Consider the following 18,620-nt stretch of genomic DNA (forward strand, 5'->3'; position numbering starts at 1 on the left):
TATGGGCTGCTTACACTGCGTACGACAGGAAGATGGAAATGTGGACTCTATTGTTGAGGAAGTTTGATGGACGCTCAAACGATTGACTGTTGCGCAATGTGGACAGAAAGGGTTCAGAAAACCTACCCTGCAGCCTATCGGTGCCGTAAAGCTCCCGATGCGCTCGAGCTATAATTATCGAAGGTTATGTCCTTGTGTCGTTGCGTTTGTCATGTTGTACTCAAAGCATCCCTTTCCTTCTTTCAGTAACATGATTCACACGCCCCCATCGTGCGAAGTTTTATTTGTAAATGCAGTCTCACCACTGATGTGCGACAGGATCACGGTACTGGTGGTCTATCACTAGAACTGGACATTTCCAGATCTTATATTTTTAACAAGTTAATGTTAAAAACATGTTTCTTTTTAAACTTTTGCTGTCAGAAAAAAACTAAAAATTGGAAAATTCTTGGTTTTTTTTTAAAAATATCCAATTTTCGAGTACAAAAGCCAAGAAAAATGTATGAAAAATCTGACTAGACAAGTTCCTGTCACATAAAATATTTGAGGAGTTTCTTTTCAAAATGAGCCAAATACATGTGAAGTGAAACTGACATAAACAGGAATCCATGCTTATCGAACTAGCTTTGAGCCCTGTACTGTGGCCACCTTTACATAGGTTGTTCTTGGATAATATGACCAATCTAAGATTAATACATATCGAAAATGATGGATCCCCGGATATACTCAGAATACCAGCCAAAATTGGCTTAGCTTAAATTTCTAAATTTAACTCATTAAAAAAAAAATCCTCAATTAATTACTTTATTTCTCATCCCTCCATTTTTAAATAGTCCTTCATTCTCTTTGAAAGCAATGTTCACCTCAAGACCGACCTAGGGGTGGCGCTACTGTCGCACTATCTTCATCATCATCATAGTGTGGATAACCACCCGATAAGCTTTCTATAATCATGCATGACAGTACAGTCACATCTAGACATAGTCCACCTAAAATCGGAAGCCCATTGGGTGAAAAAAAGAAGTAAGCCAACTTTCAGTGTGCGACAAAAAAAAAGTTGGAAAACGAAGCTGCTAGTTCCAGGTTCTGTGAGTTGCAAAACATGAAATCTCAGGGAAGGACGATGAACTAAGGACGACTGCCCTTCCCAGTCAGCAATGTCTGCTTATCTCCCGCCGTGGCTAAGTAACACCATTTCTGCTCAAGTCACCATTGGCCAGAACCCTTTCAAGTTTTATAAAAAAACAAAAAGAGAATCAAATTACGTTAAAGGGATTGTCCAGTCAAATTTTGTATTTGAGAAAACTATTGAATATCATTGTTACTGCCTCGTGACCAATCGCACATGCAATATCTGAATTTTATATGCCCCTCTGCATGAGTAATTGAATTTATACTGCTCCAATCGCACTCTAGCGTAAATGCTGCTTTCGGTGGCAACAATGGAGCTCTGGCGTCACACAACACAAAGCGAGCATTTCTGTCTCGTCATTTACCTGCGAGTGAACGCCTCAGCGTGCTTCGTTTTTGTTGTGCTCGACTTATTTCGTAGTTGGGTGAGATTTTTGTTGTGCGGTTGGGTGCCACAACCACCGGGCAGCACATGCGAGCCAAGACAAGACATTCCACTTTTCCGCGAGACGTGCAGAGACGAGCAAAATGGATCGTCACTGTGCGTGGGGACTGGGTTCCCATCAAGATTGAGATCCCGCTTACGCAGCAGTCATCTCGCAGAAGAGAGCTACGAGCTGAGCTCTGAGCAAGCAGAAGCCTCGAAAGGTGAGGTGTGATGCTGTGCCAATGATATTAAACTACGTCCATCCACTCCTCGCCGAAATCGGATCAATCAATTTGATTATGCAGCGAAACCGAAACCAACAGCTAGACCACCTGGAGACGATAGTAGTATTTAGCACGCGTGCAGCCAAGTTCTGATTGACCCGCATGCGAAAATAAAGCGTGGCTACGACTAACCAAGCTCGTCTAAGTCAAGTGACGACATGCATTTCAACGATTCGCCATTTGTCTTTGACCCGCGGACATCGCCTCTAAGGGAATGACCCGCAGCCTCATCACCGATCCAGTGAATCCGCCGAAATGAGTACCCAGAAGCCGCTTCGTCTACCTAGTTGCTGCTTCAGAGGCGAAATATGCATCCTTTGCTTTGCAAGCGCCCCTGGTTCGATCGGTGGCCGTCGCAGTTGTGTTTGCGCGAAACGGCATTCGTCTGCTCGAAGCTGATGTCTGTTCTCGAGTAATTTCCTGCTAAAAGGCGTGACTTTTTTTGCACACGCTTGGAAACTGCATTGAAAGAATTGTACAGTAGAACCTCGTTGATACGATCTCGGTTCATACGATTTCCCGGCTCATACGTTCAGAATCGAGGGCTCGAAAAATGTCCCATAGAGTTACGACTGGTTCATACGTTTCTGGATAATACGATTTCCCGGGAAGTACGTCCAAAGTTTCGCTAAACATTAGGGGTGTGCGAATATTCGAAACTTCGAATACTTCGCGAATAATGCTTGCTATTCGATTCGATTCGCTTCGCCCTTTCGCTGTTCGAACTATTCGAGTTCTTCGAATACTTCGAAAACTACGAATAACGCGGAACTCATTGATTAGTGTCAACTTGCGGTCGAGTTCTCTGTTTTGTTTTTGGACTGCGCAGTATGGTTTCGAGCTTGGCAAACCTACACAACCAACCTAAGTATCTCTTTTTTTTTTCTTTTTTTTTTTTTTTTTGTAGAAAGGATTGGAAAGTTATTTGCACGCGGTAGCGCGATCTGTCCTTTGCTTGCCGTGATGTCCGGATTGCAGAGTTGGCTAAGTGGTCGTGGTGCAAACGCTGTGATAGATAGGATGAAGGACTACGGTTTGCAATGGCACATGCATCGTCGCGACGTACCGCACGACGTTTCGGGCGTCCGCCAGAGACGTCTTGTATACGTTCCTGTCCGCATTCATTTTTAATGTAGCACAACCATATATTCGTGATTTCGTACCTACAATGAATACAGTAGCCAAGGTGCTATGGATTCGGATATGGATTTATGGCTCACCTCGGCTATCGGTGATATCTGGCTTGTGTTATTTTCCGCTTGATTTTCCGGTTTATCAGTTTGCCAGTATTCCTTTTGTTATTTATTTCTACCCGTTTTCAATGATAAAAGTGAGACTTCCTCCCCCCGCCAAAAAAAACAAAACAAACAACATATTCTTAATTTATTGCATCTTTGTGGCGCCCTCTATGGACAGAACTATTGCACACGGAAAGAGATGGTGCATAGTCAGTGCGGTTGCGCAGCGCGATCGCGCAATCTGAAACTCTGCTGTGGCCTGTCGAGCCGCCTCCGCTTGTGTACTTCCGTTTACGTTCACGTGGTTGCGTTCACGAGCGTAAAAAGAGATCGCACAAAGTAGAGGCGCAATCATCGACTTCGTATTGCGGCTTGCGGACCCGCCACCGCTTGCGTACTTGCGTTTACGCTCAAGTGCCTCCTTTCGTCCGCGATGCGATCTTCGACTGCGTTGTGGCTTGCCGACCCGCCTTCACTTTTGCAATTTCATTTACGTTCTCTAACCTCACTCAAGGAATGGTATTTTACTGACTGATCTTTCTTCATCTGTTTCTTTTAACAGTCATATGTGGAACATTTTTCTTATTGCAAGAAAAGTAACCTTTTCAGAAACGTTTGTTGAAAAAAAATTCCAGTTGTGTTTTTTTATTAAGCATTCTTGTTTAATTCACATCAAATAGAAAATATTTGTTTTCAAATATATCCTTATTTGGAACTACTATTCGTATTCGAAAATATTCGATTCGATTCGATTCGTAACCTTTATTATTCGATTCGATTCGCTTCGAAAGATTTTGATATTCGCACACCTCTACTAAACATCGATCGGATTATACGTTTTCTGGGCAATGAGCTCCCAATCTTTCCGGGCAGAACGGTTGTCGCCGCACGCACCGCACGCCGAACGTTCTCGATGTCGATGTGTTCGCGTTCGCTTCTTGATTTTTAGTCGTTTTCATGATAGACACGTGACACGTGACTAAGAGTCACTCTCGGTTACTCTATCAAATGCTTGAAGACACCATTTAAACTGGCTACGCGCCTCTGAGGATGATAAACGCTTCCCTAAGAGTAACTCTTGAGCCATGTACGGGTGGTAGTAAATGAACGAACCTGACAACTTTTTTGTTTGACATTTCGCGAGGTCGGCATTCCGCCATTTCTCTGTTGCCGTGCCGTAGTGCGCGTCTGCCTAGCTTCTTTCCGTACCCGTGCCCGATAACCGGCGATGGCATCGCGCAAGCGGAAACCTTTGACTTTGAGGGAAAAGTTGAACATCCTGGCACTTGTCGACCGGGACCCTAAACGGAAAAGAATTGACATCGCCAAGGACCTCGGACTGCCTGCGTCGACGGTCAACACGGTCGTGTCGAAACGAAAGCAAATAGAAGAAAACGCCCTGGTCTTCGGTGCAGCGACGAAACAGGCCCGCGGAGCAAAGCACGGAGAGTTGGAGGATGCACTGCTTAAGTGGTTTAAGCAAGCACGGGCGTCTGGTGTGAACTTCGACGGCAGCATTCTGCGGGAAAAGGCCATGGAGATAGCAGACATCATGGGTATCGAGGACTTCGCAGCTTCGAACGGCTGGATGGACCGATTTCGGGTTCGCCATGGCATCTCGTACCGCCAAGTGAATGGCGAAGCAGCCAGCGTGAATCCGGCGGATATTGAAAACTGGATTTCATTGCTTCCGGGCATTGTGAATGCCTACGCCCCACGCGACGTCTACAACGCCGATGAACTTGGCCTGTTCTTCAAGGTGCAACCCACGAAGTCCCTGAGTTTAAAGGGGGAGTCGTGCCACGGCGGGAAGGTCAGCAAGGATCGAGTAACCGTGCTGCTTTGCTGCAACGAAGATGGCACGGAAATGATCAAGCCGTGGATGATAGGGAAATGGAAGAACCCGACATGCCTGAAAAACCTTGCTCGGCTTCCTTGCGTATATAAGCACAACACCAAGGCTTGGATGACCTGCAGCCTCTTCGAAGTGTTTCTGCGGTACCTCGACGGCCGACTGGGGTGCAAAGACCGGAAGGGGCTTCTCTTTTTGGACAACTGTTCGGCTCATCCGAAGGACACGTCGTTCCTGCGCAACCTCCGAGTCGTCTTCCTGCCGGCGAACACGACGAGTCACCTGCAGCCTCTGGATGCCGGGATCATCAAGAACGTGAAGCACCTGTACAGGAAGTGCATTGTGCGACGCTCCTTGGCTCGCGTCTCCCGAGGCAAGGACCCCGGCAAGCTCACGTTGCTTGATGCAATGCATTACCTCAATGCATCGTGGGAAAGCGTGACCAGCGAAACAGTCAAGAACTGTTTCAGGAAGTGCGGGTTTCGGCGTTCGCCAGAAGTGGAGGAGTCCGAGCCCTGTGTGAGCGGTGACCCCGACCCCTGCGAGACTGAAGATGACATGGACGAGGAGCTCCGGTCCACAGGTGCGGAGCTGGCGTTCAGCGATTTCGTCGCTGTGGACGACGACGTCCCAACGTGCGACCCCCAAACCGTTGCTGACATTGTGGCGGAGTTGCGACAGGGCCAAGTTACCGGAGACGAGCACGACGTCGACGAGGATGAGGATGAGCCAGAAACTCCTCCAAGAGCTACTTTCGCACAGGCGGTCGCTGCACTGGATGTGCTGCGGAGTTACTTTGCCACAAAAGATAACCCTGCAGCCGAGGGAGGTCTGCAGACGCTGCAAAAGGAATTGTTCCTCCCAAAAGGTCAAGGTGCGCGCCAGCAGAAGCTGACGGATGTTTTCGGTAAATGAGGTACTGTTATTAAACGTTTTTCAGCTGCACTCACGACTTTTGTTTTTTTCCGAATGCCTAGAAATGTCAAATTCGGATCATACGTTTTCCCGGATCGTATGTTTTTTTTCTCGCTTTTTTTTCGAAACGTATCAACGAGGTTCTACTGTATTTCAGTAGGGTACAGCCTAGGAGACTATATATTTTGAAACAAAATACAAGGCATCCATCAACTAACGTTTGTTATCCCGACCATCCAACAGGCCTTTGCGTTTTGTGACGTCGTGCAGCAGCTACGGATGTCAGCCATTGACACTTTCGAAATTTGGAGTGCAATGTCATATATACGCTCATGAAAGGTTTAATTAATAACGGGAGATCATATATCAAAATAAAAACGACTTTTGTCTACATGAAGGCTCCCTCGACTAAACAAGCACAAAAACTTAAGTACTTCCGGTTTCGACCGGACAATCCCTTTAAAAATAGGGATGGCTATCTTTCGGGGGTGGGGCATCTGTTGGGATGTTACTAAGGTAGAAATGTGCATTTATTTTGCTGTACGGTATCGTTCGGAAAACAATTTTAGCAGGAAATGGTGCAATACTCTTAGGTGCTTCAGTGAAGATTGAATCCTTTTGAACGTGCAGCCAAAATTTAAACTACTGTGTGTGTGGATATCCGCTGCATCATCTGCAGGGGACACACATTGGAAAGCGTGGATCTTGACGATGTATGCCTGTTTTCCGATAAGCCGCACTATTTATGTTGAGCGTTTGTTTCCTTTGGAGTAACCAAAACAGTGTTTTGGAGCAGCAAAATTGGCTTTTATGGCAGCCGAGACAGTGTTTCGGAGCAGCAAAAGTGGTTTTCGGAACAGATATCCTTAGAGAAAAAATAAATATTTGTTTCAAGTGCTGCTCACACGAAGGACACTTTGTGTTGTGTTGAGTTCTGATGTGGCGTGTTGTGACGGTGCTCGCTGCTTGTGTTTTTAGTGCTGAGACGTCTCACAAATGTACAGTGCTATAGGCATTGCCGAGCAGTTCTGAAAAATCGCTTGCCACCGTTTTACTGGTTCCCGACATGCCAAATTTTCGTCAAAAGTAAGCAAACGCAAAACAATGGATTGCAAGCGTCCCGGCTGTTGCCTCTGTCGTGCAATCACGTTTTAATCATCTACGCATGCATGTGAGGGCAACCTCAGCAGGCTTGCAGTTGCGCGTGCTTCGCCGCACAAGGGCAGACCACGACTGTTCGATCGAAACAGAAACCATGCCACTTCCCTCCGTCACCGACTGATTTCCAATATTGTATGCAAAATGTAACTGGCAAGCCTACGACAAGAAACAGCCCAGCGGCGCGTGCTTGCCAGGCCGGCAAACAAAATACAAGCCAAAAAAAAAAAAAAAGAACCATGAGTGCATTGACGCAAAACATCGCGATCGAGGGTCAAAACGTTTTTGGAGCACTTTGTGCAATGACTGAGCTCCAGACAAACAAGCGCACTGTGCGGGTTCAGCATGCAGATGTTGCTTTCTTTGCTTTAACTCACTTCTCATCCCCAACTTTCTTTCGCGGCAGGATTTTCACGTACTGGGTTTCCTCTTGAAAGAAAGCCCACCAAGAGAAACCCACCAGGTGATCAGTACTTCGACACAGGAGTCTTTGAGTTAAAGAGGAATGTTTGTAGTAACGCATGATTTAAGCAAGAACAGGAATGTGGATGAACATGCCACGGTACTTAGTTTTATTTTAGAAAGCGCCATATCTGCAGCGACGTGGGGACGGCAACACCTGACGCCGCACGAACACGGTGATTGGAAGGCAGCTAGGGACCAAACATAGTTTTTCCACAGCCATCGCATTCAGGAGCGAGGGCTTCAGCTCACAAAATAACTCCCACCGCACAAAAATGTGGTTTAGTTTCACAGCATGACGGCATGACTGGTACCCGGCACGCTAGCGTCGAAGTGTCCACACACGCCTGCGTCTATCATTCAAAATTTAAAACAAAAGATGCGAGACGAGACCCAGGAGACGACAAGAGCGCGAAACGAGACACGGCGGGAAAACCATGCAAGACTGGATGGACGATTGATGCAGAGTACTTTGTGTCGGTGGCCGCTTGCGCCACATAACACATGCCTGCTCAATTATGGTACTCATTTTAGTTTCAGCTTTGAAAAACGACCAAAATTGTTTTTCTTTTTTTTTTTAGGCGCAGGCTTGGCGCAGATTACCCATATTTTGGCAAAATGTAGCAAGATGTAGCAGGGTTAGCCCCTCGGCGCAGCAATCACATCACTGCTGTCATCTCTTGAGCGTAAAATACAACAAAACGAGAAGTTCCAAGCCCCATACATACGTAATAGCGCTACTGCAGCTTGTCAAATAGCAGGTACTTATAAATGTTGCGCAGTGAAAAAAGGTTAAGATTGACGCTTATTGGAAAGTCTATTGTTGCTAATTTCCAGGAGCAACAGGGTCATTGTAACCACAGCTGATGCATTCTTCTACTGTTTCGGGGTGTGGGTGGTCTTCTCAGAGTCGCAATGATTATATGTACTATGTTGCACTGAGGAAGGAGCGCCTCTTCCAGTTGAGATCCGCAAATTGTGTAGTGGCATAACGAGTGAGTCTAGTGAAACAGACCGTTCAAGTAAAACAGTAGTAAATGGATTAAGCGAACGGCACAGCAGTGCCAGTGTTTATTCGATGCTCCTCTCGGTAGCCGTGGGCTTACCCACTTCGATGTTCCTAATTGTGGATGTCAAGTGGCTGATACTTCAAACCTCTGGCTAAAAACTTGGCTTTTAAAACATTGGTAGAACCCTGGTGAATTTGGCAAACCGCCCACACGACCAACGTAGGAAACATCTCGCAGTGGCACTCTTTTTAATCATGGAGGCTAGTGACTCTCACTAGACTTTTGGATAGCCCTCAGCCCTAACCTCACCCAATTCATATAGGGACTGGGCAATTTACTGATTAACCACCAGATTAGTCTATCAATGCTTTAATCGAAATAAAATGTTTTAACCATTTAACCAGACGACTCTCAAGTTGAGAAAATTCAAGCGACTAGAAAAAAGGTAAAAAGGTGGTTTTATATTATTTTTTTTGCCCTCATTCCTCTTAAGATACAATCTTCCACTGTTAACCAGAGTGGCATTTTCTGTGATTGTTAAGGAGTGATTATAATGTTTAAATAATAGCATACAAAATACTCCGCTTTTAAGAACCTTTCCTACGTTACATTTGCGTGGGTGTTAAATGCACTTCACATGTAAATGCAATGTGGCATTTATGACATTGTCCAAAATAGTAAAACAGCAACTTGTAGCTCTATTCTTTCACATACAATATGCTGGGATATCGATAAACTTAATCAATTAAAGCAGTGGTTCTCAAATGGGGGTCCGCGGACCCCAAAGGGTCTGTGAAGGCATTCCAGAGGTCCGTGAAGCACTGCGTCATCAGTTAAGCACGGCAATAAAGATCATATTTTTTACGGATTGAGAACAACTTTCCAATTTTCGGGTGCGTTTTCTCCTGTGTATGTCAATGAGAGGAATGTACTTCACACCAGCCCTCGGTTGTATTCATTTATTAAAATATTATCAAAATTAACCTAGACCTTTCCCTTCATCTCGTCACGAACGGGGTCCCCCATCATCTCCACCGATCCACAAGGGGTCCGCCAAACATCAATGGTTGAGAACCACTGAATTAAAGGGTGGTACTCATTTGGATTATTTTTTTAACTGACATCTAGCAGTCATTACCATTCCATTATTTAATGAAAGCTAAGGGTTGTTCAAGACAAAACAAGATGCATAGACCCTGCGATTCGACAAACCAAAGTAGCAATGTGACAGATGCATCAGACTTGGTATTTCTCACTATGCCGAATTTCCACACAGGTAAAACAATACCTTTCACAAAAAGAGAAAAAAGATAACACACATGCATTCAACGTAAGGCACTAGACTAGCAAGGAATGGGCTTTCATTGTCGAGATCCACACTTCTCAATGTGCGTTCGCATCAGACGATGCTGTGGACGCACTTGTAGATGCGGCTGTGGATTGCGGCTGTGAATGCACTCGTGGATGTCCATAATTTTGGCCAAACGGTGGCGACACAGTTCAACCTTGAGCCAAACAAGGGCTGTCTACTTTTCAGTACCCTTTGCTTGGAGAGTTGCCTGCTTCAAAAACTAAAAATATGGGCATCATATGGGGCATTTCATTTTAGGCTTTACTGATTTCTTTGAAAAAAGCCGCACTAATGCAGTTTGTGCAGGTGAGTTATGTGGCCAGTGGGACGTAATATAGGAGGCTAATCGTCACGACAAGTTGGATAATGAACTCAAATTTGTTTATGAACTTTTTAATTTACGAAAATAAACATGTGGTTCTATATAGAAACTTGCCAAACGTCGTGGGAAAACACTAAATCCGTAAATTTCAGAAAAACTTCGAGCACCTAAGAAGTGCTTTAGTGCACTGCAGTTACCACTTGTGCAATGGGAACAAGGCTAATGGTTCAAAAACAGGAATTATAGGAGACAAAGAAACCATGCGAGCAAGTCTTCCTGCATTTACTCTTGCGCCTGTTGCACCAGTGGCAACTCTAGCATACCACCATGCTTTGCACGTATGCTACAAGTCCTTCTACAGTAAAACCTCGTTATAACAAAATGGGATATAACAAACTAATGGGTATAACAAAGCAATCATAATTCCCCTTGCTTGCTATAGTGGGAAGAAATGGACATTGGCTATAACAAACTAATGGTTATAACAAAACAATTATGACCGCTCCTTCAACTTTGTTATAACGAGGTTTTACTGTAATATTTACTCGTCTAGCGGCTTTCGACCAGTCGGCGAGTTTCGAATCAGAACCACATGCTTATTACAAATAATTAAATAGCTAACTAATAAATTTGCATTAGTTCCTATCGTAATGACTTGTCCACCCCACATTATGCACACACCGCATTAGTGCAGCTTTTACGCCGTTTTTTCTTTTTAAAAAACGTTAGTAAAGATTCAAAAACACCCATGTCATAGACCCTTTCTGAAATTGCTGCTGGCAACCATAATGCGCCATGTTTGACTATGCCAAAGACTACTACAGGCAACACTGTTTATTACACAGTGCACCGCTGTGACTGTGTCGGTTGTCGCCGCAGCGAGTGAGGGTAAACGCCGCTGCTGAAGATCTACCCAATGACAGCTTGGCTGCGATTACGGATGACTTTGTACCTAATAGGCGAAGTTGACGAGTGCTATGCTGCCCTGAGGACGAGCGACCGTAAACGAAGGTGTACCTACGAATTTGTTCTTAAAAACTACCTTGAGCCACCATCAATTGAAACGGGGAAATTCCTTCGTGGATAAATCCCAATTCTGCTTTGGTGATTGCCATTAGGTATATTCTATATTAGTGTTTTCATGGTTCATGTGTTGTATGCGCCCAATTCGGTGCCTTTCGTAACAAAAGTGCTTGCCCTCGTCGCATTCCGTGGCTATCGTCAGTTCCTAGCGCAACCGGATCTCTCAGAAAGCAAACGAGGATCTCGTGATGCAGAATGACGGGCAGCGGAACTCACCAGGTTCGAGCCCATGCTAAAATATTCTCATGTTGATGACAATGTTTATGATCCTGGCAATAGGAAGTATTTACTGGCCGCCATAGCTGTGTGCGTGACTCCTGAGCGCGTGATGATGGTGAGCTACCACAGTTCTTTTGCTACGTGGATTCTACACCATCGAGATTGCCGGTCTTAGCAGCCTATAAATGCAAGTTCGATCTGAGTATGCGCTGTAAATGGCGTCCTACAAATATGGCAACCAGTGAATACCCCTATATCATTGTTGCAGCAGAGCACAAATACAGTGGGAGTGCATGCGTGCAAGCAGCTTTCTAAGGTTCTGTTGCAACAGCACTGGTACGTCAGCTATACTATCCAGAGCAGTTTCAGTAACACAAACAACATCCCACGACATTTGCCCCTTCGAAGTGATGCGTTCTATGGTACCGTACGTATGAGCAGTTTGCATGCGCATTTCGTTCCCGATGAAAGTGGTGGGATCGTGCCATTTAGACTGATTTGGGAAACATCACTACCCACTTTGTCTTTGTTATTATCATTCACTCCCGTCTGCATATGACGTGACACGAAGCAATGGAGAGGTATCTTACGATTAGCATTGAGTGCTTTGAATTCTCGCCACATCGATGGTGGCCAAAACTGGCCGGCCTCGGTGCCCGCGCATAGTTTTAAAACGCCGCCACTAAATGCCGCAAAATTTCCGGAAAGGTGTATTACATGCAGTGCAAATCTGATTTTGAATCGGGGATAGATCAGAATTCACCCAAATTCGGTTGCCTTTTTCATAAAATAAAACCGGGTTTTAAACAAAAACACTCTACACACTCTGCAATGCTGTACCACACCAAGACAAAGCATTGTAAGGCTTTTGGGAGGTGTCCATGGGACTTCCCCAATGATAAATGTCACATTGAAATTCGTTGGACTGCATCTTTAGCGAGACAGCCTAATTCCTAAAACAATTAAAAAAACCAAGAAAAAAAGAATGCCAGGAAGCTTTTACTTATATTGTAAAATACAGAGTGTGCACCCACATTGCAATAAGCACCCACTGCCCCCTTTTGAGATATTTGAAGTATAGGCAAGGAACATTTCAAGTGCCCACCCCAGTGCCCTTCCGCTTCAAGTGCCCTTCCACTTCAGTCGCTTCTCCGAGAAGCCACAGTGCCAAGCAATGAAACTTCACGCACCAGCGTCGTTGCAAAGTGGTAAAGCTAGACCTGAGTGCACTGGCACAAAGAAGGCTCGACGAGAGAGGAGTGGCTGCTTTAAAAATTAACCACAAACCAAACCTCTGCACCTCTCCTATACCGTTCCATTAAATCAAACAGGAGCCATCACCACCACGTGCCCTTTCGGCTCAGCGCACAAGAGCAGACACACCTCAAAAGTTCCCTCGCACAAAGAAAAAAACACCCACAGAGCGCAGTGTGAGTGTTCTTTCTTTGTGTGAGTGATCTTTTGAGGTGTGTCTGTTCTTGTGCACTCTGAAGTGTAAGCATGAACCACCAACTCGCCCAAGCTGAATTATTGACACTTTTGACTTTTCTGCTCTCAGACCTAACAAGCAAACATCCCCATGCTTTTGCAATTATCTCCAACTGTTGACTGGATGCCTGTTCGGTATTTCACGGTATGCTTTCCGAACCTGTAGGTAATGTGAGGAACTCACTTTTTAAGTTGCACGTCCTTGAAGAAAATGGACGCGTGAGAAAAGAGTGCGTGCAGCACCCTGTGGCTGATTTGCATACTGGGGCTCAGAACAATGGACACATTCTGGAGGTTCATCTTGTTGTGCTTCTCCTAGAAAAAAAAAACAGAAACACATTGAGAATCACGAATCACCGGCCACCAGAACTGTTCATTAAATTTATTTCAAAAGTTGACTGAAAACCATGGTCCTAAATAGTAGTGTACTGAAACCATACCATATGTGCAGGGTTCCATGTTTCCGGATAAATCCGAAAAAATTAGAAAAACACTCGTCGATAAAATTTTTGGCAATCTGGATTCATTTGAAAAGCCTGAATATCAAGATCACAGCGGCAACATAAAAAGCAGAAAAGACGGTATCTTACAAAGAAGCTTAATCAGAGCACGAGATTGGAGGTCCACACGAAAGCCCTCTTTAATTTTCTTACAAATCTCGAACTACTGAAGAAAGGGGGTTTACGTTTTAGCTTGTCAAGGTTAGTTCAGGACAACGGGTCATGGTCCATCTGGGTCACAACAACAGCCATTGTTTAGGTTCCTTGTTTGGACCGTACTACAGTCGAATCTTGTTAATTCAAACTCGAGGGGAACCGAAAATTTGTTTGAAAAAACACGAGGTACACCTAAGCACTTATGAGTTGCGAATGCGAAAGCATGCAAGCCGCTCGTCCCCTCCCTTTTTCGTCTGCTGCATACTTTTCGTCGCCGGTCAGCGCGCGTGCTCCCCTGGGCACGCTGACCTTGGACGCTCCATGTTAACGGCATGCTGATGGACACGCAGCGCCATGGGGTGAGCGGTCATGGAAACTGACCAGCACAGCGGGCAAAGGAAGCCCCGTCGACGCGCGCCAGCCAACGGAATTGAAGGCGAAATCCATCAGCTTTACTTCGCTCCTTTGGGATGAGGGAATCTAGGAGCTGTTTTCACGTCTCGAACTGATGAAGTCAGCTCGCTCCATAAAACAGTTAATGCTTTTGCACTAATAAAGCAGTTTGATTTACCAGGAGTTTCCTCCCATTGAGATGCATCGGATGGGACCTGCATGTTAGTTTGAATTATTGAGAGTCAACTGTATTTGCAGGCTTCCTAGCAGAAGGCAGTGTAGTGTTTTATAATAGCAACAGCTATGAACCTATATATTATAATGGAGAGGAGGGCAGCAGAAGCTTCCACGCTTCCCAGTTACTATGTTCAAGAGTTTAATTATTTCAAGGTATCGACTTTCAATGAGGCTACACTTCTTAGCAACATTTGTTGTGGAATAGTTAATATTGCCAATGGCAAAACACCAATGCCAAATCCAGCTGCAGAAATATCATGCAAAACAGGCGAGTTCTTATGAGTTTAAGGTACCCCATGTTTGAGTCCAGACTTTCATACATTATTTAGAAATCAAAAAAAAAATTGAGAACACAGCAATTTCGGAGACTTGGGAATTTAACAAAAATAAACTCCGATAAACCTTGATTATTTAGCAAGAAATAAACTCAGAAAAACAGTTTCTGAATTTTACAAAAAATAAACTCAAATATAAGCCAGAAAAAAAAAAAAAAAAAAAAGAAACTGATGTGCATACAGGGCTACTTAATACAAACAACAAAAGCTTCTGAGCCCCCAAACATTGACCGAGTGGCCAAATTTACAAACTACAGGCACATTAACCCCTTGCCTACTCATTTTTTTTCTTTAAAGATCGTACAGAAAGCTTTATTTAAATCAAGCAATTCGCGTCAAAATAAAGAAAAACGTTCCCTTGGCTTTCAGGCGTAGTCTCGTGCTCTATACCAGGACTTCTGGTCGTCTCCTCTTCTTCAGTAGTTCTTCACAGTATGATAGAAATCGAGAGATTAGCAGAAACCTCACATAGGACATCGTTTTGCCGAAAATTGGGGTCTCCACTATGGACCTCTTGGACCAGTTCATTTTGACTGTGTGTTTTTTCACTTGCGTCATAATGATGCACAAGGCAAAGTCTGGCTTTATCTCATCCGGAGTGGTGTCAAACCATTGCTCCTCATAGCATTTCTTGGGACGATCCTCATCGCCCATCTCTTGTTCGGCGTAGCGATTTGTCTCAGCAGAGACAGACGCCCAAAAATCATGACTTGCGAACACGGAAAAGGTCAATAAGGCGCTTGTCTTCTCACCAAGACTGCGTTGAACCATTGCTGACACACCTGGGGTTTCTACAAAGGTGAACTGAGCAGGCTGGTTGTCCCTCTTCTCCCAGTTCCACTGACGTGCAGACGCCGAAGTCGATGAAATGCTTCCAGGATTCGCATCGTTTTCAACACTTTTCTCACTGTCCGTAGAACTCTCATCGGATTCCGAATAATCGAAAAGGCAGCAGGATTCGTCGTCAGAAATACTGGCGCATTCATCACTTTCAAAAAGAAGTCTTTGTATATCTTCGTCCGCCAAAGCAGACCTCCACGCGGAAGACATGTTTTTGGCGTGCTTGCTTACAATAGCGCGCTTATTTTTGTCAATGGAGCGCCCTCTCTCTGTCAAAAGGCAAAGCAAACAAGAAAAGAACCCAAGGTAAACAGGAGCAACAGGGGTAGTGCTGCCATCTGCCGCAGAGCTCACAAAACAAGCTCTGAAACCGAAACACGAGTCACACTCGTGGTCGGGTTTTATGGTCCGTAAATGGCGGCACGAGTGACACTCGTTATTAGTAGGCAAGGGGTTAAGCCCACACTAATACGAGAACACTGTCCTTTACTTGACACTGTGTAAAGGCTGTCCAGTGAAGCAAAATAAACTGTTGGTTGTCCAATTTGGAATAGGACAGGAGATATCCATACATTAGGCTAGGGCTTCTCAAAACTTTACAAGGAATCCCTCTTGGTCTTGGCATTAAAGGGGTCAGGACACGTTAAAAATAAGATATGTGATAACTGTACTGCTAGGACCCATTGTATGTTCCTATAATCCTGCTAAATTTGTTTTGAAAATGGAGCGATAGTTTCGTGAAACAATCGATTTATATGCGGGATCCTCGCACTCAGAGACTAGGTTCCCTCAACGTCTTGAGCATCAGCTTCCTCGTTTACCTTTTGCGTTTCGAGCATGCGGTCCGTGACGATTACGTTTACGGCATCGCTCGCTTCGTCGAAGTCTTTGACACTGACCGCAGCAGCAATAAGAGCGATTGTTATCAAGAGATGTCGGAAGCTGTTCATTTTAACTGCGACCCGCTGGCGACCAGCTACAGCGACAGCGAGTCACGGATGAACTCGCCGTGGTCGCCGCTGTAAGGGGCAATCTCGCAGGTGCATGCAAGGTGGAAGGTCAAAGGGCCGGGGGCGAGAGTGAGAATAATGTTCGGGTCGCTGAGTTGTGCGAGCGGTTTTGATTGTACCGCGGGGAGGAGAGCTTGGGCGATCAGGGGGCGCCTAGAATGAGAGAGTGTTCATGATCACATGGTTATTGGGCACCATAATGTGACAACTTTAACAGTATTGCCTGGTCGCCAGATGAAAATGACTAAAATTCGTAAATTGATTATTGCAATTACTGGAACACTAAAAATCTCGAAACTTGGCGTATATAATAAGTAGATTATGAGCATTCCATTTCAAAAATAATTTATCCGTCTAATTTTTGTGTCCTAGCCCCTTTAATGCAGTAAAGTAGTAAACAAGACCAAAGATCATATAAACAGTAATGTGCATGCTAGGGAGTGCTTGCTTGGCTCATAGTTATGCATCAATGAATGGCTTAGATCTGCTAAAATCATACTTATATTGAAAAAAAAAAAATGCTTTACTCAGGGGCAGCGACAGCTGAGGATATTTGGGAGCTTGGGGAACCTTCACACATATTCCGGGGAACCCAGTTTGAGAGTTCACAGATTTGACGACAGAATGCAATTAGAAGACCATCAACACGATTAAGATAATTCTAAACGCAAACCTACCTGGATAAGGAGTGCAGTGAGTACAGATCAAACATACAATGGCTATTAAAGCACGCAAAATGTATAATTGTGGCCAATATGAGCCGAGAGAGCATAATACGGGGCATGCGGTACCTTTGTTGCCCCATTAAATAATAAATAAACAAACCATTGCGTTTGTTACACCCGCCTGCCGCAACACTCTCCTTTTGGCCCTGGCATTCCCTGAGAATCTCCACAGACCCAGTCAACGACAATGTCTGAAACGGCTAAATGCGACACAATGCCTTGAAGAATGCTGGCCGCTTGCTACACAAATCTCCTCCACAACCAAATTTAGTGTCAATAGTGTCGGTTATTGAGCCCCATGCTCGAACCCTCTCCCAAGGTGCTGGATTACTTACCATGCGGATGACATTGGTCATGTGCACAAACACCCAGGAGAGCAACAGTCGGTTAGGGTTTGGCAGCTGCTCTATCAACCTTTGAATGGCTTCCACGCGCTTCGTTTCGTCTTTTATGCCTGCGTGTAAACGAATGATGGCAACTTTAGGTACAGCACATGCCGATCAATTACCTGCAGTGTGGTAGGGAATAATGAAGAGCAGGTTTCATACTGCAAGTGTAATCTTTGCACGATTCTAATGCACACTTACAAAAAGATCCAAACGGACAAGGTCAGGAAAAAAACACGAAAGAAAACCAAAAATGCTCAGTGCAAGTGTGCTTATCTTAGCCTTGTCAACGGCAAACTTCTGTTGCACCCACTGCATTTGGGACCTTTATTTCTTTGACACGCGGGAATGACATCGGTAAGACTGAAATGCAATGCGATCTAGGGACATTGCACGCGTTAATGGCAATCGCTTTATTTTATATATGTGTCTTGACAAGATGAAATCTGCTATGTGGTTTGATGAAATAGGCACCACTTTTTACTTCAAGCCCTTCCAACCTGGAGATCTAACACGTTGCTTATAGAAAGAAACAAAGCTCAAAGGCTCAGCAATGTGATTGCGTGCACTGCAGGTACTGTTTGTATTTCACCGCACTTTCTGAAAGGAGGAACTTTCGTGCCCATGGAGCACATCGCAACATGACCCAAATTCAGTGATGGAAGGGGGCATTTGACGTTTTGTAGCAGGCTCTGTAGAAGGCAAAATATTTGTTTGGAGCAGTTGCTGACGCTTTTGGAGCAGATACCAACATCTGTTAGCGAATCACTTGAAAATAAAAAGTGATTGCATTTCTAAATGAGTTAGTCTATGACAATGATTGACGGTTCCTCTTTGCTACTGGAGCATATTACTTATTAGTTTTGGTGATAAAAGTAGATGAGATGCAAAAGGAACAGAGCCTCCTTTTTAGAAATAAAGCTTTGGACAGAGTTGGTTCCATTTATAACGGGTACTAAAAATGGTCAAAAAATAAATCGCAGCGCAACCCTTCAGTTGGGATAAAGCCCATCTCCCCTCCCCATTTTACACTGAGTAGTTTTATTCTGTAAATATAACTCTTGTAAAATGCAAGCAAGGACCAGCATAACCGTTACA

General features: G+C 44.6%; 1 protein-coding gene across 3 annotated transcripts in view; it reads right to left on the reverse strand.

The window, feature by feature from the left end:
* LOC8029663 (ralA-binding protein 1) overlaps window positions 1-18,620 on the reverse strand; it is a 59,344-nt gene that overhangs the window by 19,253 nt on the left and 21,471 nt on the right. For all 3 annotated transcript variants that reach the window (XM_029968189.4, XM_029968188.4, XM_042290905.1), the window contains exons 7-8: window positions 17,472-17,590; window positions 13,125-13,255 (exon numbers count right to left, since the gene is read on the reverse strand). In XM_029968189.4, coding sequence (XP_029824049.3) covers window positions 13,125-13,255; window positions 17,472-17,590 — 250 coding nt within the window. The remainder of the gene's footprint in view (window positions 1-13,124; window positions 13,256-17,471; window positions 17,591-18,620) is intronic.

The sequence above is a fragment of the Ixodes scapularis genome, unplaced genomic scaffold, assembly GCF_016920785.2.
Source record: "Ixodes scapularis isolate PalLabHiFi unplaced genomic scaffold, ASM1692078v2 PGA_scaffold0__279_contigs__length_252992795, whole genome shotgun sequence".
NCBI classification, from domain to species: domain Eukaryota; kingdom Metazoa; phylum Arthropoda; class Arachnida; order Ixodida; family Ixodidae; genus Ixodes; species Ixodes scapularis.